The sequence below is a fragment of the Equus quagga genome, unplaced genomic scaffold (assembly GCF_021613505.1).
Source record: "Equus quagga isolate Etosha38 unplaced genomic scaffold, UCLA_HA_Equagga_1.0 203_RagTag, whole genome shotgun sequence".
In the NCBI taxonomy this organism is placed as follows: Eukaryota; Metazoa; Chordata; class Mammalia; order Perissodactyla; family Equidae; genus Equus; species Equus quagga.
The window spans coordinates 3,260,234-3,283,330 of NW_025798627.1; the positions used below are offsets into that span (position 1 = coordinate 3,260,234).

The 23,097-nt window shown below is 39.0% G+C and overlaps 1 protein-coding gene across 1 annotated transcript in view; it reads right to left on the reverse strand.

Moving 5' to 3' along the window:
* Positions 1 to 22,352, reverse strand: part of LOC124233495 (coiled-coil domain-containing protein 150) — a 67,808-nt gene extending 45,456 nt beyond the window's left edge. Inside the window, exons 1-9 of the mRNA XM_046650635.1 lie at positions 22,310 to 22,352; positions 14,375 to 14,538; positions 12,825 to 13,045; positions 12,526 to 12,704; positions 10,870 to 10,938; positions 5,842 to 5,958; positions 4,673 to 4,802; positions 1,638 to 1,681; positions 341 to 433 (exon numbers count right to left, since the gene is read on the reverse strand). Of these exons, the coding sequence (XP_046506591.1) occupies positions 341 to 433; positions 1,638 to 1,681; positions 4,673 to 4,802; positions 5,842 to 5,958; positions 10,870 to 10,938; positions 12,526 to 12,704; positions 12,825 to 13,045; positions 14,375 to 14,538; positions 22,310 to 22,321 (1,029 nt within the window). The 5' untranslated portion in view covers positions 22,322 to 22,352. The remainder of the gene's footprint in view (positions 1 to 340; positions 434 to 1,637; positions 1,682 to 4,672; positions 4,803 to 5,841; positions 5,959 to 10,869; positions 10,939 to 12,525; positions 12,705 to 12,824; positions 13,046 to 14,374; positions 14,539 to 22,309) is intronic.
* Between the last annotated feature and the right edge of the window lie 745 nt (positions 22,353 to 23,097).

The window sequence follows — 23,097 nt, forward strand, 5'->3', positions numbered from 1 at the left end:
TATGAGACATACCCCTTGGCATTGAACTGCTTAGAAGTTCATGCGGGAAACAAAAGGTGTATATTTAATGAATAAATGAGAAAGCAAACAAAGGCAAAGTGTAAACTAGAGCATGATTTAGCAGCACATCTCGTATGCTTATGTGCCACAGGAATTTGGAGAGCAAAATGAGAAATGCAGTTAATTTGATCATGTTCACAGAAGAAGTAAATCATATGGAAATGAAAAATAGGGATGATGGTGATGGTATGAATTTATATAATCAAGATTAATCCTGGTTCTTGGTTCTTTAATTGAACAAAATTAAACATCTAAAAACTAGAGAAATGGGAAGATTTACCTGTGCTTTTTCTGATGCTTCACGAAGGGATACTATTTCAGACCTCAAATATGCATTTTCTTCGTGTTCCTTATTGAAAGACATCCTCACATTCTATAGGAGAAAAAAAGAACTTCTCTAAGAGCTATAACATGTATCTCTATCAAAATACTTGTTCTGTATTTTGGACAGTACAAATTCAAGTTCTAATGATATACATAGATAAGTGTCTTATAAAGAATTTTTTATAATTTTGATATCTTCAACTTTCAAACTTCTCCTTATTTATAAATTATTTATCAAAACTGTTTTTAAATATTTCTCATATTGGAATTCCAACTAGAAATAATTTGCCTAAAATCATAACCTATTTATCTAGTATCTTTATGTCAAGAAAGTTCTACTCTCCAAGATGAAATATTTGTTGGTTTATACTACATACACAGTTTTTCCTATTAACAGTAAGATCTTGTGATTTCAAAGAAACACATTCAAGGATCTTTTAAAGTTACAAGTAGGTGAAGATCTTTTCATCAAGGAGTGCCTGGGGGTGGAGCAGAAGAAAGTGCCTTTGCTCTGTGAAAAAAAGAGCTAGTTCTCTTTGAGATGAGAAAAAGGTGATAGGGATGTGAGTTGTGGGCTGGGCTTTCCCTAACAGGTACTCAGTCAAATGGGGAAGGACCAAGTGTAAGTCCTCTCCACACAGAGAGAGAACCACTCTTCTCTTTTCCCAAGAGAAGCATCTCAAGAACGGTAAATCACATAACACAGGATGAGCGAGAATCCAGAAAACTTACCCTAAACAGAAGCTACACATTGAGATTGATTTAGACATGTATTAAGATATAAAGTAGCAATATTTCTTTATTTTTTATTATAGTAAAATATACATAACATAAAATTTACCATTTTTACAATTTTTAAGTGTACAGTACACAAAAGTTTTCAGTGTTAAGTGCAGTGGCATTAAGTACATTCACATTGTTGTACAACCATCACCACCAAAAAGTAGTTACTATTTCTTACATTTCATAAAAAAACTTCTTTATAACAATTAGTTTGCAATAGGCATAAAATGCAAATGTCTCATTATTTTTGCCAATTCACCCTTTTCAAACTATAACAACCTGCATGAAATGATTTATTTCCTAATATCCAGTTAACAACAGTTCTGAATATATAACTCATTTACACTGAAAATTTTTTGAAATAAAGATTTTAGGAGAATCAGAAGGCCAGTAAACCACCGTGAGTGAGGAAGCATTACTTAGCGAAGAGAGGAAAGAACACCGCTATACTCCACAACCTCAAAACTTACCTTATTTTCTTCAACCAACTTGGAAATGAGGTCATCTCTAGAAACTAAAAACAAAAAGTCCACATAAGTATGATAATAACAACTTACTACAATTACACTGAAATCACATGGTATGTTTTTCCCTGAGAAGCTTTGATTTTTTTTTTTTAGTCTGTATTTTGCAGAAATAAGGAGAACGCATTTCTATCATATTTTCATAGACTGGAAACTAAGTCATGGAATTATCAAGAACTAGTCCCTAGTCATGTGCGATGGTAGACGAGGTCACATGTTACTCCACGCACAGATGATGATGAGCCTCTGAGGGATTTTAAGCCGAGCGGCACATAATCCAAAGCGTTTCCTTGGAGAGCTCACTCTAACAGGCTCGGCACAGACAGGGCGATCAGTTTAGCAGCTGCTGCAGTTACCCAAGTGAAAAACGACGAGAGTGGGCTCTAAGGTAAAGACAGTAGGGATGCAGAGGAAAAGCAGACTAGGGAAATAACGAACAGCGAGAACTGTCAGGACTTGGTGGCTGACTGACCGGTGGGGTAAAGGCCGTAAATGAGTCAAGGAAAATATCTAGTGTTCACACAGGCAGTGGCGTGCATAGCGGACTCTTCAACTAAATAGGGAATACAGGGCAAGGAGCAGGTTTGGGGCAAAGAATGAGTAAGAACGATGGCAATACTTAAGTTTTCATCATGTGTTTTGAGGTATCTGCAAGGCATCCAAATATAGATGTTTAGTAGGCAGTAAGACACCATCTGGAGCTCAGGAGGATGATTTTGTGTAGAAAAAAAAGATCTGAAACAACTCAGAGGGTATATACAGTGAAAATAAAACCAAAGACAGAAATAGGGGAACAGTTTGGCATTGTATACAAGTAGCCAAAAGATGTAAACTTTTCTGAGAATAATGTTTTGGCTTCATAGAAAATGCATAAAGACTTTTTAGTTTTCTTTCACTTAAATGTTCTAAAGCCAGAAAAATCACAAAACAAATAAAAACTCACATTTTATATAGGATATACTCAGAAAAACTATACTTTTTGAACATTTATGAGTCCAAGATTCATTCCATTAGAGTAAATTCTAATTTAAAATATGTGAAGGATCGAAAAGATCAACTATATGATCTATTTTGGAAATTCCACCAATCAAAGTAAGAATGAAAGGGGAGGGGCTGGCCCTGTGGCCGAGTGGTTAAGTTCGCGCACTCCGCTGAGGGTGGCCCAGTGTTTCGTTGGTTTGAACGCTGGGCGCGGACATGGCACTGCTCATCAAACCACGCTGAGGCAGCGTCCCACATGCCACAACTAGAAGGACCCCCAACGAAGAATATACAACTATATACTGGGGGGCTTTGGGGAGGAGAAAAAAAAAAAAAAAGGAAGGGGAGTGTTTGTCTTACTTGGCAGAACAAGTTAATCCCCTTAATTAGTATATACGTGTGTGTGTGCATATATATATATAAATGTTTATTGTTAATAAACACAATAAACAATTGTTAATAAACAATTTCATTTTTAAATTCATTGAAGCAAATATCTAAAGGCATTCCTTTTAGTAATCTAGTTAGCATAACTATTTGTACCTTAAAGTAATAAAATTGCATGCATGTAAAGAGTCTATTATTCAATATGAAGCATATAGTTGGTATTCAGACAGGCTTCCTTTTCCTCATGTTAGTTTGAATTACTGTTCCTTTAATCTTCATTTTTTTAAAATGGTCTTCCATATAGTCTTTACAAAATTCAAAAATAAAGCATTAATCCATTGAGAAAGTAACATTTTAAAAAATCACTTAATCAGAAGGACAATTATTATAATAAAAAGATCAGTGGTTTAGCCCCAGCTATCCTACTTGCTGTGGGTCCTTGGATACAGATCTTTTTAATCTTCTGTAGAATAGGGTATATTTTCTTACCTTTCTCACAAGGTTGTTGTAAGGCTCAAACGAGATAATGTGGCAACCCCATAACAGGTAGCATGTATTTTTGTAGCCATGCAATTACAGGGAGACAGAAAATTATCTTGGGGCATTATCAGTGAGAATCTCACAGAATAATTCACTACTCAACAACCAGCCAGAAAAAGAGTACTTTCTGCTAAAAGCAGTAAGTCAAAACATTGAATGGATTTCTCTTTGCTCCATGTTTTTTATAGTTTTCATTTCCCTTTTGGTATTCCCTGCCCTCACCACAGCCAGACAGCAGAGAAGGCACACTGGCAAGAACACTGGGCTTGGAGTTGGAAGATCCAGGTTCAGGCCCCTCTTCGCCACGTATTCATTTTGTAACCTTGGGCAGTACAGATAGTTGGGTGTGTTACACGAGCTCATTTATGTGAAAGCTCTATGTAAACTATGAAGTGTTATTCATGTGTGAGGCACTGCGCTGTAATTCTTTGTGATCTCCATAATTGAGACTATCCGAAAACCGCTTTACAATTACACATTAACAAGAGTAATATGATAAGGGCTGATGGGCTGCAGAAAGCATGACTCTGAGAAACTTAGAATTCAAGTCTAGACTCTTCCATTTCCTAGCTCTGTCACCTCTAAGGACTCTACTCATCCGTAAAATGAGATTAATCTAAGCTCTAAGGTACCTTACAACCATCCATTTCTACAAATACAGGTTAAGCAAAATAGATTGGTACCCTGGAGAATGAAGAGTCTGACACGATCTAACAGTTAGGATCGGTAGGTTAGAAAGGATTAACAGCCTTATTTCCTTATTAACATTCTATTATCCAATAATCAATCTAGAGTCCTAGAAATCAAATGTTCTCAAGTCCACAAACACTTAAATAAACCTGGAAAAAAATCTAAATAAAGAACAGTTTACAATTAAGAGGGTCAAATTCTATTTTATTACCAACATTCTCTTTTTTTCCCTCAATGTCACATATGAAAAGGAAATCAGCAATTTTCTGCATTTAGGTCTGCAGAAAATACCAGTAACACTTCAAGAATTTGAGATCTTAAGAGTTTTTGCATGAAATCTCGAAAAACTAACAAAAGTGTATTTGTAGCATCTATTTTCATACTTAGATCAGACTTGAGCTGCGAGGTAGCAGTCTCCAGCTCTCCTTTTCTTCGTTGCTCCTGTGCCAGCAGTTCTTGGGTAGTCTGTATAGAATTGCGTAGGCCAATACAGTTTTGCTGCAAAATTTGAACCTGAAAAGAAAAACTCCTTTTCTGTAAGGTAGATTTCTAAAAAACTACCTTATAGCACCACATGCAAGGCAGGTTTTCCAATCTTAAGATCACTGGCGGAGAAGGGGAGTTTATGTCTGTTACAGTCTCAACAGGGTGCAGTGTCTGAGAGCAAAGCTGTCCACAGAGCTTCCTGTGTGCTCTCCAACACAGCAACAGAGCCGTCACCAGTCACAGTGACTGCTGAGCACTTGAAATGTGGCCTGAGAGAGTGGGAAATCGAATCTTTAATTTTATTTAATTTTAACTAATTTAAATTTAAATAGCCATATGTGGCTAGTGGCTACAATACTAGCAGTGCAGGTTAGAGCAATAAAGGATTGTTTACCAACTCCTTACATAGAATCCTTTTTATGATTCTAAAGTGACCAATAGTCATTGGTTAAAATAATAAAGATTATGTAATCTAATTACAGATATTAGGATTTGGAACTAATTGCCTTGGGTAGTTAGAATTTAAAATATTCTAAATTACATGTATGTACGTCAAATAACTATGATGAAGGCAAAAATATTATGCTGAAATAATAATGAGAATTGAAAATAGCCACGTAAAAAACATTCCTGGTTATTTTACTTATTGGCATTCTTTGCTTCAAGTGTTAGCTCAGTTTAATCTTTATTTTCTAGCCACATCACATACATACAACACGAAACCAGGACAATGCCTTCCAAAATCAGTTCCTGTCACAGAGATTATATGGTGCAGGGGGAAGGATACTGTCCCAGGACCTAAGCGGTCACTCACCTCGATAAAGCCTGAGGCAAATTAACCCCTCTGGTCCTGAGCTCCCTCACTCATAAATTAAGAGTACTGGACTGAATGACATCAGAGTCCTAAACTGTAGTAAGAATGTTAGCAGAAGATTACTAAAGAAAAGTAAATAATTTAATAAATCTAGAGGAAATTTGCAAAACAATAGGCTCATAGGTAAAATAGCAGCTTTTCTCTTTAGGTTTCACTTTTCCATCACAAACAAGGAGGGAAAAATCTCTCTACCTGTTTCCGTTCCACCTCCACTGTTGATCCCATTTCCTGTATTTTGAGTAGCATGGCTGATCCAGATTTCTCAAGACATTCCCTTAGGTGCTTCTCCTGAGACAGCTGTCTCCTTAGCTACAGAGCAACAGTGCAGTTAGGCAAGACCAAGAGAACATCACAGCAGTTTAACAAAGATCAAAGCCACCATGGAAAGTTCACCAGACCTGCCCTCTCACCCCCACACATTCTTCATTCGTTTATGACTGCTCAGAAACATGCTCTTGTTTCTCCCTAACGGATAACCTTCTAAGAAATGTAGAGTCAGATTTGTTGCCCTGGTCTTCCTATTTTCTAAGTCTGTTTTCCAAATTGCAGATCAAGATCCATTAGTAAGTTGCAAGCCGCACTTCAAAAAGGAAAAAAAGAATACAAAGAAAATATCAGCGCATATAGCAAGTAATAAGGAAGGGTAAGTAATGCTTTGTGATACGTTTGTGTACGTGTATATAGTGTTGCAATAAAAACTATACGTGATATATTGGATTGGTGTCAAAAAGAAGTTTGAAAAACACTAATATTGTATCTCTGTGTATTTACTCTCTGTATTTCTGTATGTTCTGGTTTTACTTTTTAACTCCTATTTTCCTATATTTTGATTTGTCTATATATTTTTTTATCTCATAGTATTATAAACATACCCCTGAAGGTTGTTTCAATTCTGTCTTGGAATTTAAAGGTCTAAACAAATAATGAAGTAACTAAACAGCAGACAAAACCGACAGTCCAGAATTGGGGTACACTGACCTCACTTCTCTCAATAAATAACTATAAAGTGAGTCAGATAAAGATATAAAAAAGAAAGAGTCTTTTTATCATGAGGTAAAGAGATCCTTGCTAACTTAAAGGGGAATTGCAGAATGCTATTCCTTTTATTAAGTGATGTTAAATTGAAAGAAATTCTGTTTTTAAGCCCTGATGAAGATGACATGAGTACTCTTTATAACTCTTCTCTAAATTGTACATATATATTTTATATGTTTTCTCTACGGATGATACATTTTATAATGTTTAAAAAGTTGAAAGACGAAAAACGTGTTGACATAAAACTGTTATAAGATAGCCCATTTTGGAAATGTTCTATGAGGTTCTTAATCACACCCCCAGGATTGAACACTTAGGTTCTTCCAGTTTTTCACTATTCTAAATACAGTCCTGTTGAAAATGCTGATGAATAAATCTTTCACTGCATTTATGGTTATTTCCTTAGGATAAATTTCTATAAGAGGAATCACTAGGCTAAAAATCACTTTTTAGACTTTTGATTCTTATTGTAATTTTCCTTCCAATTTTAGCCTCCTATCAGTAGTATTTGAATAAATCTCATCTGCACTATGTATTATTTTCTTAAATCTTTGCTAATCTAATACATGAAAAATAACATCTTAATAGTTTTTCATTTCTTTGGTTACTAGTGAGATTAAACATTTTCTAATGTGGTTATTAGTTCTTTATATCATTTTTCTGAACTATTAGTTCTTATTCTTTGCCCATTGGTTTTTTGGTTGTTTTTTTTAGTCAATTTTAAGTTCTTTAAAATAGATTATTAACTCTTTGTTTAGTCTTGTTATGTTTTATTAGTTTAGCTTTTTTTTTACATGTACAAATTTTTCTTTTTTTTAGGAAGATTAGTCCTAAGATAACATCCACTGCCAGTCCTCTTTTTGCTGAGGAAGTCTGGCCCTGAGCTCACATCCATACCCATCTTCCTCCACTTTATATGTGGGACGCATACCACAGCATGGCTTGATAAGTGGTGTGTACGTCTTTGTCTGGGATGCAAACCGGCAAACTCTAGGCCACTGAAGTAGAGTGCACAAACTTAACCGCTACGCCACCCAGCCGGTCCCCAAATTTTTAATTCTTATTTGGCCAAATCTCTATTGAGCTTCTTATAATTCTGTTCCTTCTTTTCGAGTTTAGAAATTCCTTCCTCATCCAGTGATCAGTTAAATAGTCAATCTTATTTAAGAATGAGCCATAGTTTTTGGTTTGGGCTATATTTTATAATAATCTGATACTACAACTATCAGATTATAATTTCTTTTTAATATAGAGTAGCTTAATATATTTTTCTAAGCTCTGCATCAAATTATGTAGTATAATTTGCTTAAGATATAATTTGAGTGGTTTATAAAGGGAATCTATTTGATAATTATACTACTGAGGTACAAATTTCTGAAGCATTATTAAAGGCAATTGGTTAATCCATTTTATGTTCATCAGAACTAGATTTTATATATATGCATATTTCTTATCTCTTAGGAAGATACAGACTAAATTTATTCTGTCTTTGTATAGCCCTCTGTAAGAGGCGGCACTGTATTCCTCCCAAATTATTATCTTGAGGCCCTAACCCCCAGTATCTCAAAATGTGACTGTATTTGGAGACAGGTCTGTTAATAAGGTGATTAAGTTATAGTGAGGCTGTTAGGGTGGGCCCTAATCCAACCTGACTGTGCTTATAAGAGGAGGAAATTGGGACACACAAGGAGACCCCAGAGATGTGCACACAAAGAAAAGACCATGTGAGGACACAGTGAGAAGACAGCCATCTGCAAGCCAAGGAGAGAGTCCCCAGGAGAAATCAAACCCGCCAACACCTTGATCTTGGACTTCCATCTCCAGAAATATGAAATAAATTTCTGTCATTTAAGCCACCTAGTCTGTGGTACTTTGTTATGGCAGCCCTAGCAAAGTGCTCCACTGCCCTCAGGATGCCTTTTGACTAAGACAGCCCTTCTGTGGGTCCTTGATAGAGCTCAATGAAAATCCAAGATTTTATCACAGCACTCAGAATTAAGACTTTTCCAGTAAAAAATAGTGATAAATGGCAATCAATGATAGTCTTTTAAACAAGTGCTGCTGGAACAAGTAAACATATACACACACACAAAGAATCTAGATACAGACTTCATATCTTTCACAAAAATTAATTCAAAATGTATCATAGACCTAAATATAAAATGCAAAACTATAAAACTTCTAAAAGACAACATGGCAGAAAAATCTTGCTGACAACTTTTCAGATATAACACCAAAAGTATAATCCCTGAAAGAAAAAATTGATAAATTGGACTTCATTAAAATTAAAAGCTTCTGCTCTGCAAAAGACATTGTTAAAAGAATGAAAGGATAAGCTATAGACTGGGAAAAAATATTTGTAAAACAGATATTTGATAAAGGACTGGTATCCAAAATATACAAAGAACTCTCAAAACTCAACATAAGAAAACAAACAACCCAGTTACAAAATGAGCAAAGGATCTAACAGACACCTTACCAAATAAGATATACAGATGGCAAATGCACATATAAAAAGACGTTCAGTATCATATTGCACTAGGGAATTAAAAATTAAAACAAGATACCACTACACATCTACTAGAATGGCAAAAATTCAAAACACTGACGACACCAAACGCTGGTGAGGATGTGGAGCAACAGGAACTCTCATTCATTGCTGATGCGAATGCAAAATGGTACAGCCATTTTATAAGGCAGGTTGGCAGTTTCTTACAAAGCTAAACATAAGCCTACCATATGATCCAGTAATTGTGCTCCTATGTATTTATCCAAATAAGATGAAAACATGACCACTCAAAAACCTGTATATGAATGTTTACAGTAGCTTTCTTCATAACTGCCACAGCTTAGAAGCAACCAAGATGTTCTTCAATAGGTGAATGGATAAACAAACTGTGGCACATCCATATAATGGAATGCTATTTAGCAATAAAATGAATTATCAAACTATGAAAAGACACGGAAGAACTTAAATGCATATGCAAAGTGAAAGAAGCCAGTCCAAAAAGTCTACACACCATATGACTCCAAATATAACAAAACTATAGAGACAGCGAAAAGATCAGCAGTTGCCAGGGGCTGGGGTGCGTAGGGATGAGTACACGGAGCACAGAGCACTTTCAGAGCAGTGCAACTGTCCTGTATGTTACTGCAATGAACAAAGAGTGAATCTTAAGATAAACTGTGGACTTCAGTTAATTATGATGTATCAATACTGGCTCATCAGATGTAACAAATGTACCAGACTAATGCAAGATGTTAATAATAGGGGAAACTGTGGGGGTGGGGAGAGCGGGTCTACAGAAACTCTGTCTTCTATGCAACTTTTCTATAAACTTAAAGCTTCTCTAAAAAAAGTCTATTAAAATGTCTAAAAAATAAAAACTGTGCTAAACTTAACACATTCTAACTGTGAACAATTATCCTTCTATCAGTAATTACTGGCAAATAAAGTACATAAGAGAATTTTCCAGATAGCTACACTTACCACCTTAAGCACTGAAGTTCATAATTTAAAAAATAATTTTGCATGAGAATTTTCCTAAAAAGTACATGTACCTGTTTCATATAACAGACTATTTTAAACATAACTTGACCCTTTTGATTGGGACTGACATCAGTTCGTACTCCGTCAGGGGAGAGTGAGCTTTCAGGCTGCTGTCAGGGTCTATCAAGTTAGTAAGTCTTCTCTTTCACTGTTTTCACTTGCAAATTTTTAGTCCAACAGCTTTTAGCAGCCACCTACGTCACAATTCTCAATCTGTTACCTCCTAAAACTTAGGCTGAAATGAAGGTTTCAAGGTAAAATTAGATGAGCAGGCTTATTAAAATCTGTTTATTTTTAACACAACTTTAGTTTAAAAGGCCTTTGTATGAAGGTGTTCACTTAACTGTAGTGTACGGGCAACCGCATGCATTTTATGGTAACTGTCTCCCTCCTGGCTCAGAGAGCAGTGATGTTTTTTATCTCTGGTTTTATGGCCGTATTGAGGCAAAAGAAGGCTTAATGTCAAATAAAGGCAGGCACTTTCACTTGAATTTCATGTGGCATATTTTTTAAACCTTCCTAGTATATAGTCACATATTTCCTTCTTCAAAGGTTTCTTTTCATTCTATTTACTTTCTTGACTTCCCTTCTGCAATTCCAACACCTCGCCACCCTCCAGCATCTTTTTATCTTACCTCCTGAATTCTAAGGTTCATTTTACGTTTTGTGGTCTTCAGTTCCTCTTCAATGATGGCTGCAGTCTTCTAAAAGTAGAAGGAGAAAAGGTTCTAAATAACCTGGAATGATAGGAACAAACTATCTATATCGTTCAAATCTAGACCTTTTTGTGGCAACCTATAAATGCTTTCTGAATATGGTTATAAATACTTCCTATCTTGAGTCTGAAGTAATTATTACTATGAGATATTTAAAAAGAAAGTTATCTGATTACTTTGATTCATGACTTCTATCATCTTCCCTTTCAGATCCTAAAAAATGATTAGTCACATTAATTTCCTACATAAAATTCAATCATCAGAGAACTTGATAATTGACAGAAATTTTTCTTACAGTGTATACTCTTGTTTTTTTAAGTACTTTTTCTAGCCTCAAATATTATCCATGCTTAGGAATTGAGGATGAAAAACATAGCTTTCACTATTTATTCTTTTTTATATTATTATTTATCACACTGCAATCCAAGACGTGAAGCCTCAGTCATCTTTGTCTCTTTCTGACCTCCGGCCCTTATCCAGTACCATATTCTAGCATGTCTTTCTTTACAGAACATCCCTCTTTCTTTCAAAATGCCACAACCCTAGGTCAGACCTAGCAAGGCTCATGCCCCAAATAATGCAATGGATTCCTAATTGGTTTCCCTGCCTCCAATCTCTTCTCCTCTTCTCACTGCTGCCAGATTCGTTTTCCTGTTTTCATTATGTCACTGCCTTATCAAAAATCTTAATCACTCCCCATAAGATCAAGCCCAACTACTGACTATTCTTGATTTTGAGATCCTCTATAATGCGATCCCTAGCTAATTTCCAGCTTATTTCCCACAAACACTCACTCCTGTCAGGCTAGTTTATGCATTTCCCCCTAACTGCACCCAGTGGAAAGATGTAGGTTCACACGTGGGTTACAGAAGAAGACAGGAAGTGTGATCTTGGAGAAGTGACTTCTCTCTAGGCTTTAGTACTCATCATTAAGATGGGGACAATAACACCCTAGGTTATGAAGTTTTGCAAAGATTAAACAAAATAACATGTTGAACATCTATTATATTGCCTGGCCCGTGGAAGGAAACAAAACGGTTAGTTTATTTTCCTAGTCTTTATTCTTTGCTGCCAGTGTGTGTGCTCCTTAATATGTCCTCACTTTTCTACTTTGCCTTCTAAAGGTTCGGCTCAAGTCCTCTCTTTCTTGAGGCCTACCCTAATCTATTCTAGACAGGGCATTCACACCCTCTCGACCCACCTGAATACACAACACTTACCCTTCAATATTCACTTACTGTCCTCTACTGTCCTTTGACATTTCCTATGTCTTATTTTTTCTCTATTCAATTTCTCATGCTACCCCTTGTTCTCCCAGCTAGCCTATAAGCTCTTGAAGAGCACAGACTCTACCTTGTATCCCTGGACCCCCAAGGTCACGTGTACAGGCTGAGGGCTCTATAAATACTCAATTACTGATAGCACACAATGGGTTAGGTTATCAATGTAGATAAATTTCAAATCCAAAGAATCCTCACATCAACATCACCTATTTTTAAAGTTGAGTTTTATGGGTCTGTTGCCTCCTCTAGCTAACACACAGTGAATGTGCGTTTCAGAGCTCTGGACTCAAACCTTTGTCTCTGAGGCAATCTCCAGCGTGGCAGTCAACCTCTGCACTTCGTCTTGTGCCTTGTCTTCTTCCTCTTTTACGTCTCTTAGCTGCTGGCGCAAATTCGTCACTTCGAGATGCAACAGCTTCAGGTCCTTGGAATGCTCCTCCTGTATTGTATTTAATCGATCCTTCAGAAAAGCTACCAGACAGCGCAGGAGGGGCATCGAGCAGTTGAAAGAAGGCCAGGAAAGGAAAAGAATCATAAACTCATCAAGCACCCATGCAGGACCAAATTCTCATGATTCTCTTCTCTCCATACCTGTTTTCTGTGGATTCAAATCCTTTTCAGTTTGCAGACGAAAGATGTTCATCTTCAAGGACTGGATGAGGCTTTCCAGATGGCACATTCGATTTACCAGAAACTCACAGTTCTTCCATAAAATATCTGTCCTTCCTGAACAAAGTACTTCATTCTGGATAGGACTAACGATGTTCTGATTCACAGATGCTTCTAAACACTCTGGCGTTTCAAGTTGGCCTCTGGACAAAGATCCCAATATAACAATATTATGCAATCCTAACCACTAGTCAATGTAACATTTCTACTAAGAATAAAAATTAGATTCCCTAGTCAACAAGCATGTGTTAGCCCCTCCAATGTAACTATAGAGAGCACTATTAGGTTAAGAGGGTGAGACCAGTGTAGGATGGGTAAACATTACTGACATTTTAATGATTGTTTATTTTCATGTATTTATTTATTTATTGTCTTTAAAGCTTCACTACACGGTTGTGTATCCTAGTTGCTAGTTTTGTAGTTCCCTATGTGAGCTGCCGCCACTATATGACAACTGACAGACAGGTGGTGTGGTTCCACGATCTGGAAACGAACCTGGGCCTCGGCGGTGAGAGCACCGAATCTTAACCACCAGTCCACCAAGGCAGGCTCAACAGTTGATTACTTTAATCTGAACTTTTTTTGTATATAAAAACAAGTGATACATAAAACACGTTAAATGCTAACTCTATCATGGTAAACTAAGATTAAAGTTAGCATGGAGGTCATAAATTCACATATTTTTAGAAAATTTTTAAACAAGGTCGTAATAAATGTTCCTATTTTGTTCCAACATACTCAACATTTGTACATATTTAATCTTTAACTGCTAAAGTGTTATTTATTCCATGGGTGCTAAGATACCACCTATAGTAATTTTAGGTCTTCACGAAAGACAAACATACATATAGTTTTAAAGAAAATCACAGCAGTGAATTTGATATTGGCTGCTTAAGCACCCAGAGTCCTCAGGCTATTGATAATCCAACTTTTAATGGCAATAACTTCTTTAGCACCACAAAGCATAAAAAGTTCTTTTTCTGAGTACCTCATTCTAAATTATAAAATATTTTTTAAGACTTAAAACTTTTAATTTACAACAAATCTGGGAAAAGAAAATGAAGACCATGTTAACGGCATGAATCAAGTTTCGATGTTCACCTTAACTAACCTTAACTAATATCAGTCTATTTTTGATTTAAAAAATAACCAACACTTTTTCTAATTACACAAAAAATTACATGTTTGTTTTTAATGAAGTGTTGAAGGTGAACAGGCCACGAAAGTTTGTGCACCTAATTAATATGCTGTAAAATCTGTCTAGAGGAATAGTGGTACTGGCTCTATTACAGGATGACAACTCTTTATCTTGCAAATATTTTCTAATTAATGTTCACATAGAAACTGTTATTTCTCAATTCTTTTGTAAATACCTATTTTCCTGCCAAACCATCCACACTGTGACTCTTTATTAATAACCAATGAAGCAAAATTCTTCAACCTATAGAGATCTAATTCATTTTTCATGTCACCTTTTTTCACCAAAGTCCAGCATTACTAGGTCATCCCTCAGAGAACTGGTCTGTTCCTCAACTATTCTCATCCTTTGCTGAAGTACTGTGAATGTTTCAGAAGCTGTAGCATTGATGTGGGTTGGAGAGAGGACCCGTCTGGACATTGTAGTTTCCATATGCACCTGAGATTAAAGGCAGAATATTAGTGTAGTAGGTCCTATTATTGTTCAAAATAATCACTGCCCCAAGCCCAGTGGCGTGGCAGTTAAGTTTGCACATTCCGCTTGGGCGGCCTGGGGTTCGCCAGTTTGGATCCCAGGCATGGACCCAGGCACTGCTTGGCAAGCCATGCTGTGGCAGGTGTCCCACATATAAAGTAGAGGAAGATGGGCACACATGTTAGCTCAGGGCTAGTCTTCCTCAAATAAATAAATAAATAAGAAAAATTAAAAATTAAAAAAAATCACTGCCCCTTCCTGTGGGAGGATTATCATCCCTGTCCTTTTGAGCTCCGGCATGGCCATGTATCCTGCTTTGGTCAGTTAAATGTAGGTGGAAGCTTTAAGAGCCAATTTGTTGTTCACCGTCTCTTTCTTTCTCCCCCTCTCCTCCCATGAGATGAGCAAGATCCCAGGCAGGGTTTGCTCCAAGTGCGAAGATCCCAGAGTGAAGATGACATGACCCGTCCGTCATATCCGGTGTGAGTGAGCAATAAACTTATGTTGCTATTAGCCACTGAGATTGTTGAGTAGTTTGTTACTGCATCGTAATCTAGTCTATCCTATCTGCTACTATTAGACACACACTAGGACCTATGACTTGGTTAAGGGAGTTATTACCTCTTTTATTACCAGCCATTTTCATTTTAACATATTTCCATCTAAGCTTTCTGAAAAAAATTCTATACTTGGACCTCTGAGCGGGTGTCATAAAATAAATTTACCAACTACACTGAAGCTGCGATTTTTAAAAATAATATGCAAACTTAACTACATAGCAAAGACTCTTCTACAGCTATTGACATCAAATTTCCAGACTCCTCCCACAAAATCACATGAGAGTAAATGGGAGTAGCGAGACTACTCTTTCAGGTGTTAGTGACAGAAGCAGAATTAGCTCATAAGCAGTGCCAGCATTTAAATGAGCTATGTGCCCAAAGTTCAATGACAAGCTTGCTGGTGGAAACTTTCAGGACATTTTCCTGCAACTCCATCCAACATTTCTACACTAATCAGACTGTAAACCTTAATCATCACTAGCAGTAGTGTTCCTATGGGAATGTGCTCACCAAGGTCCCACTGGGATATGAGGAACACATCTTTCTCCCCCACTTGCTGTGTAATCAGGTGTCTCCCTTCCCTTCACTTCCCAGGCCGTGGAAGTGGGGACTGCTTCAGGTCCAAGTCACTAAAGGTGGGCCCCAAGACAGGAATTAAAGAAGTGGGAAAATGGGTGGCAGGATTTAAGGGGGCAAGAAGTGTGGCAGGAGGCTGTGGAAAGGCTGTGCTTCTTGTCAATATAACACTACTACAAGTATCCAGGACCTTCCTTCATCCTGAAATAGCACTCCATCACCTTCCATATTCCCTCCACAGGTCCCAGAGAATGGCCTTCCTCATTCTCTTTTCACTCTTTTTTTAAACTTTATTGAGGAATATTTGATAAATATAATTATATATATTTAAGATGTACATCATGATGATTTGATATCTATATACATCGTAGAATGGTTATCAAGACAAAGATAATTAACAGATCCATCACCTCACACAGTTAACAGAGTTAACCCCTCTTGTTTTCCTTTGTAGTAACAATTGTTAAGATGTACTCTTGCAACTTTCAGGTATACTATACCATATTATTAACTATAGTTACCATGCTGTATGTTAGAGCCTCAGAACTTCTGCTTTTTATTTCAAAAGGTAACCTACAGGGGCTGGCCCCATGGCCGAGTGGTTAAGTTCGTGCGCTCTGCTGCAGGCGGCCCAGGGTTTCATTGGTTCGAATCCTGGGCGCGGACATGGCACTGCTCATCAAGCCACGCTGAGGCAGCATCCCACATGCCACAACTAGAACGACCCACAACAAACAATATACAACTATGTACTGGGGGGCTTTGAGGGGGAAAAAAACTAAAATCTTTAAAAAAAAAGGGTAACCTACAGAATAGGAGACAGTATTCACAAACCATAATATCCAAAATATATAAAGAACTCATACAACTCAAAAGCAAAAAAGCAAATAATCCAACTTAAAAATAGGAAGAGGATCTGAATAGACATTTTCCCAAAGACATACAAATGGCCAATAGGTAAATGAAAAGGCCCTCAATATCACTAATCATCAGGGAAATGCAAATCAAAACCACAATGAGATATCACCCTCACACCTATTAGGACAGCTATTATCAAAAAGGGAGATAATAAGTATTGGCAAAGATGTGGAGAAAAGGGAACCCTTAAATACTGTTGGTAGGAATGTAAATTGATGTAGCCATTATGGAAAACAATATGGAGTTTCCTCAAAAAATTAAAAATTGAACTACCATATGATCCAGTAATCCTCCTCCTGGGTATATACCAGAAGGAACCGAAATCAGTATCTCAAAGAGATATCTGCGCACCCATGTTCATTACCATGTAGCATTATTCACAATAGCCAAGATAGAGAAACAACCTAAATGTCCTTCAATGGATAAATGGATAAAGAAGATGTATATATATAACACGCACACCCCCAATGGAATATTATTCAGCCACAAAAAGGAAGGAAATCCTACCATTTGCAATAACATGGATGAATCTGGGGGGCATTACGCTAAGTGAAATAAGCCAGAGAAAGAAAAATACTGTATAGTATTACTTATATTTGGAACCTAAAAAAAAAAAAAGCTGATTTCATAGAAACAGAGAATAGAATGGTGGTTGCCAGGGGCTGGTGGGGGAGGGGACATGATGTAGGTCAAAGGGTACAAATTTTATTTTTTGCTCTTATTTTTTTGCTTCTGACCAGGATTCCTTTCTTTTATGCTCCTCTATGAAACAGAATGCATTTCTGACACATATAATCTGTTTGAATTTGCTAACAGGTTTTCTGTTAACCATCAGTTTAAGGACATGAGGGTAAAGAAGCTCTCTATTATTTATTCCCTTTCATGTTTCAATTAGATCTTGATGGGAAAGACAAAGGCACATGTGAATATTAATGGAGTCTTTGGATATACAAAGATGTGAAGTGAGGTTCACCTACATTTCTGAAAAAAGCCAGATTTGGAGACTCCTGCTCATGTTACCACATGGGCCAGGATAGCATTCCTCAGGTAACAGAAGCAAGAGCCCGAAGAAGATTCTAGGGCTGTTCTGCTGTCATGAAACCAGGGCGAGGGTTGGGGGAGTCACCAATACTGTGGGGTGGGGAGAAAATGAAGGGGTAACAATGGAGAAACACTGCCCAGGTTCACCCTCCATTCCATTTTCTTCACCTGCCGCCTGGCTACTGCCAACCTGGAAATAAACCAGGCCTGCGGCGAGGAGAAAAAGCAACGAAAGAGTATTGAATGGGGCTTCTGGAAGACAGAGTTGGCTCCTTTGTCCTCTCTCCAAAAGAAGCTGAAAAGTTCATATCCCCAGCCTCCCTTACAAGTGGCACACCCAAGTGACACATTCTGGCCAATGTGACCTTACACAGAAGTTTGCAAGGAGCTTCTGGGCAGATTTTCATTTTTCTGATAAAAAGGCAGAAATGGGGCACCTGTCCTTTCTTCAGCCCCCCATGATGCTCAGAGCTCTGCAAGCTCTCTTTCATGCAGTGCCTCACTCTTAAATATCAACATAGAGCCAGGGATCACCACTGCCTGAGAAACACAAGGAAAAGGCTAGAGCAGCTCAGATTAACCCGATTATTTTTTTTCCAAAACTAACAACCTCCAAACTCGGCTTATTTGAAAAAAATACACTTTTATTGTTTTTTGTTTTAGTCAGTGTTTTTTGTTGCTTGAAACAAAAACACTCCTGACACACGGTAGTTGGTGGGGAAACAAGTAAAAGGAGGAGGTTAAGGAAATGACAAGCAGTACCAGAGGTGGGAGGGGAGGACAATTCCCATGGCAGCTTATTAGGCCCAAGTAGCCAGTTATAGTATAAAGGACTGTCTCTATTAATTAATAATAATAATAATATAATTAATACTAATACAAATATAGTAAAAGTCCATTTTTGGGAAAAAATACAAGACATAGAATACAAGTTTTCCACAAATTTTGAATGGGATGCAGATTCCCACCTAAAATTTTTTCATGTTTGTTGAAATGTCATAGTTTTGCTGATATTTCCCTAAAGTACCCATGAAACATATAAAATTTATTTTATAGCATGTGCATTTATTCCCTTTCATGTTTCAATTAGATCTTGACGGGAAAGACAAAGGCACATGTAAATATTAATGGAGTCTTTGGATATACAAAGATGTGAAGACATATGGCCACAAAAACAAAATGGAAGACAACTCTAATTAAATTGCTTCATCTGCTCAAAAAAGAGAAAGTCTATACATGTTTGGATAAGAATCTGATTTGCATCATCACTCACGCCCACCTGAACCTGATCTACACTGCAGCGTCTCAGGCTTCCAGAGAGAAAAGATACTCTCAAAAAGGAGAAACCACCTTGGCCCCAGCCTCTGAGGAGGAGGAGGTTTACAGAAAATTCACCCGAAGGAAGGGGAGATGGAGGTGATTGGGAGACACTGAGGGTGGGCAGGGGATAAAGCTTTTGAAAGAAATCCATGGTGTCGTTCTTGACATATCCTCTTGGTCAATCACCTAGGAATGTGTTCAGATCATCAAAGAAGTTGACTCAAAAACTAAACAAGCCAATCTACCCTTTGGGGATTTAATAAAAAAACAGGGTTAGCTGAAAACACTCCGTGCCCAACCCCATCCATGGGGAAAAAAAATGTCACGGTAAGGAGAGCCCTCAGAAGCAAAGAAGGAAGCAATGGTGGCTGAGCAGCAAGAGCAGGACAGCCTCAACATCCACCAGGGAGAGTCCCTGAGTGCCTGTTAAAGGAAGACGGAGGTACAGACTTGGGACCCAGTGACTCTGATGAGTTGCGGTTTAGACTCAGGAGGGACTCTCATTTCACTGCAGTTACTCATCCTTGCCTGCCCTTCCTCATCAGGCAGGCCAACGCAGGGTAACAGAAATGCCACCCCCACACACAATCCACTGGCCACTGGGTAAATCCTCAGACGCCATAACTCCATAGCTCATAGTCTAAGCAGCACAGTCTTAGAAGAAAAAACCAGGGTGGCCTGGTGGCACAGCGGTGAAGTTCGCACGTTCCGCTTCTCAGCGGCCTGGATTTCGCTGGTTCGGGTCCCGGGTGTGGACATGGCACTTCTTGGCAAGCCATGCTGTGGTAGGCATCCCACATATAAAGTAGAGGAAGATGGGCACGGATGTTAGCTCAGGGCCAGGCTTCCTCAGCAAAAAGAGGAGGACTGGAAGTAGTTAGCTGAGGGCTAATCTTCCTCAAAAAAAAAAAAACCAAAAAAACACTCTGGGGCTGGCCCCGTGGCCGACTGGTTAAGTTCGTGCGCTCCGCTGCAGGCGGCCCAGCGTTTCGTTGGTTCGAATCCTGGGGGCGGACATGGCACTGCTCATCAAACCACGCTGAGGCAGCGTCCCACATGCCACAACTAGAAGAATCCACAATGAAGAATGTACAACTATGTACCAGGGGCCTTTGGGGAGAAAAAGGAAAAAATAAAATCTTTAAAAAAAAACAAGAAAAACCCTAGCTCTAATGGCTACTATTCTAGCAAAGAGGCTACAGCTTGAACATAACTGTGCTGTGCTGTTTTTGAAAAGGTGCAAATATCATTGAGTGCAGTCTTGAACCTAAGTCCTGATCCTTGATAATAACAATAATAAAAATACTAAGATACAAACTTTTATTTTTTAAAAAGTTCACTCACAGCTACTTTTATAAATATATCATTAACAAATTAATACAATTCTGTCTCTATGTTTAGGGAGAGTATTTCCAAGGAGTTCCTAAGTAGGTTACCTCACTGAAAGCATGGCATGAATAAGACCGAGGTCAGAAGTAATATACTAGTAAAAGCCAGGTGACTTTGAAAAGGAGCTGCTTGCTTCCGTGGACACAGGCTCCATTCCTATACCTGGCAAGAGGCACAACTATATGCTGTTGCTTCCAAAATAACAGGCCAGGGACCCGATGTTGATTATCATAACCACTGGAAAATAATTTGGTCAGTAACATTGTCTTCATTCATTCATACATCCAACAAACATTTCCTGAATGCCAACCATGTGCCAGACACTGTTATAGGCACCAGGGAACACAGCCGTGGACAAAGCAGACAAAACTCCTTGCCCTCATGGAACTTCCATTCCATTTGAGGAATACAGACCTTAAGTAAAACACATAGTTTGTTCACTGGTGGTAAGTGCAATGGAGAAAAACAAAGCAAGGAAGAGGACGGGACAGAGACTGCGGTGCGGGCCTCTAATTTAGACAGAGTTGTCAATGAAAGCCTCACTGAGACAATATTTGAGCAAAGACCTGTGAAGGAGAGAGCCATGTGGATATCTGGGGGACAGACAGGTCCGGAAAGAGTAAACAGCGAGTGCAAAGACCCTTGGTCAGAATGCCTTGGTCCACAAACAGTAAGGAGGTCAGAGGCTGGTAACAGGACCAGGTCACATAGGGCCATAAGGGCTATTGTAAAGGCTTGCCTTTAACTCACAGAGTCTCAGAGCCACCCGAGGGTTCAGAGCTGAGTGCTGTGCTCTAACTTATCTCTTAACTGGGTAACTGGCTACCCGCCAAGACAGGAGAAGGACAACGGCAGAAGCAGGAAGACCAGTTGGGAAGCTGCTACATTAATCCAGGCAGGAGATGCTGCTGACTAGGACCAGGGTGAGAGCAAGGGAATAGTAAGAAGTGGTCAGAGTCCGGACATATTTTAAAGACAAGTTTTCCTGATGGATTAGATATGAAAGAAAGAAAGCAATTGGAAGGACGGTGTTGCCAGTAATTGAGACAATGGAAGCCTGTTAGGAAGAACTAGTTTTAGGGGGAAGATCAAGAGTTGTTTTGCAAATACTAAAGTAAACCAGGAAAGATGCCCAGTACATCACTGAAGTTGCAGATCTGGAGTTCAAGGGAGAAGTGTGGACTGGAAACAAAAATGAATTGTCAATATACACATGGCTTGTAAAGCCTTGAGACTGGATAGTGGAGAACAGAAAGGATTCAAGGACCTAGTCCTAGTCCTGGACACTCCAAGATTAACAATCAGGGACGTGAGGAGGGTGTGGGTGTTAAGGGCAAGCTAATGCGAGCATCCCAAAGCAGGGTCAGATTCTTAACCCTTTTCTATCTTGAGAGCCTAGCGCACAGGACATTGTGGATGGCAAACAAACGGAGGGATAATTCAACAAAAATTTAAGGAACATCTATTCTGTTGTAGCACAAGTGCCAGGAACAGGGGAAACAGCAATGAACCAAAGTAAATTCCCGACACTTGCACTCTAACAAGCAGACCAGGGAGGATAACAGGTGGCAAAAACCAAAAATCCTTAACGTCGAAATGGCTTTCCCAGGAACCTGTAACCTCCAACCTAACATATAAAGAAAGAAAAGGTGGCTTTGGGGCTTATGTGGAGGCTCTCCCTGGTGGCTATCCTGCCTCCCTCAGCTGGAGCCAAGCCAACGCAAACTTCCTCCTAAATGGTTTCCATACGCATCCAGTGCAGAAGATCCGTAAATTAAGTCCTCGGGTCCAGAGGACAAGACTACACTCCGCCGGGGAGGGGAGGGGACGGCGGGGAGGGGTGATGGTGACCTTATCTGAGCCGCCGACTGTCCCCCGCGGGCCTCGAGCCTCCGTTCCCAGCTCACCCGCCCTGGGCCCGGCAGCCTCACCCCACAGTCCATCTGTCCGCCTGTGGCTCTGTCCGGCAGCAAGAGGGCCGGTTTCCATGGAACTAAGACAGCGCTTTAAACCAACGCGCTCCCCGGCACGGTCGTTCCCGTACGCAGGCGCATCCGTGACAGAGCATGCCGGGAATTGCAGTTTTCCCGGCCCAGGAGGGCCCTCCTCCCGGGGCGGGACCCAGGCTGGAATCCGGCGGCGCGCACGGAATACGCAGCCCCGTGACCCGGATGACGACAGGGCTCCATTGTGCTCGCGAGCGGGGCACGCCGGGATATGTAGTTTCCTCCCACTCACCTCCTGGAGGTCCAGTTCTCTCCGCTTGGAGTTACTAGTCTCACTCCAGTGAACGTGTGGCGCTTGGGTAACCTGGCGAACACATACCCAGCAGCAGGCGAGAGGCCAAGATTAGAATATGTTTTTAGTTTCAGGAGGACTGAAGTATCAAGTAACTTCGGAATGACAGGAAAGTAACCGATTTTGTTAATGAGCGTAAAAAATAGTAAAAATACAGAGCTCAAACAGTTTTCTCGTTAAAGGAAAAACCGAACCCCTCTTCATCCTCGTCCATGATGGCCAGACGGAGAGTAAAACACTTGGAATCTGCTCTCTTGTCTTTTGTCTTTTCACCCTAATTTATTTCTCCCCTTGTCGACAGGTAAGTGAATAGGTATTTCTAAATCTAACTGTAAGTAGCTAAGAAACGAGAAAGAACATTGAAAATAAAACTGCATCCATTTCTGAGTTGTTTTGCTGCAAGAGTGGGGATGCACACTTA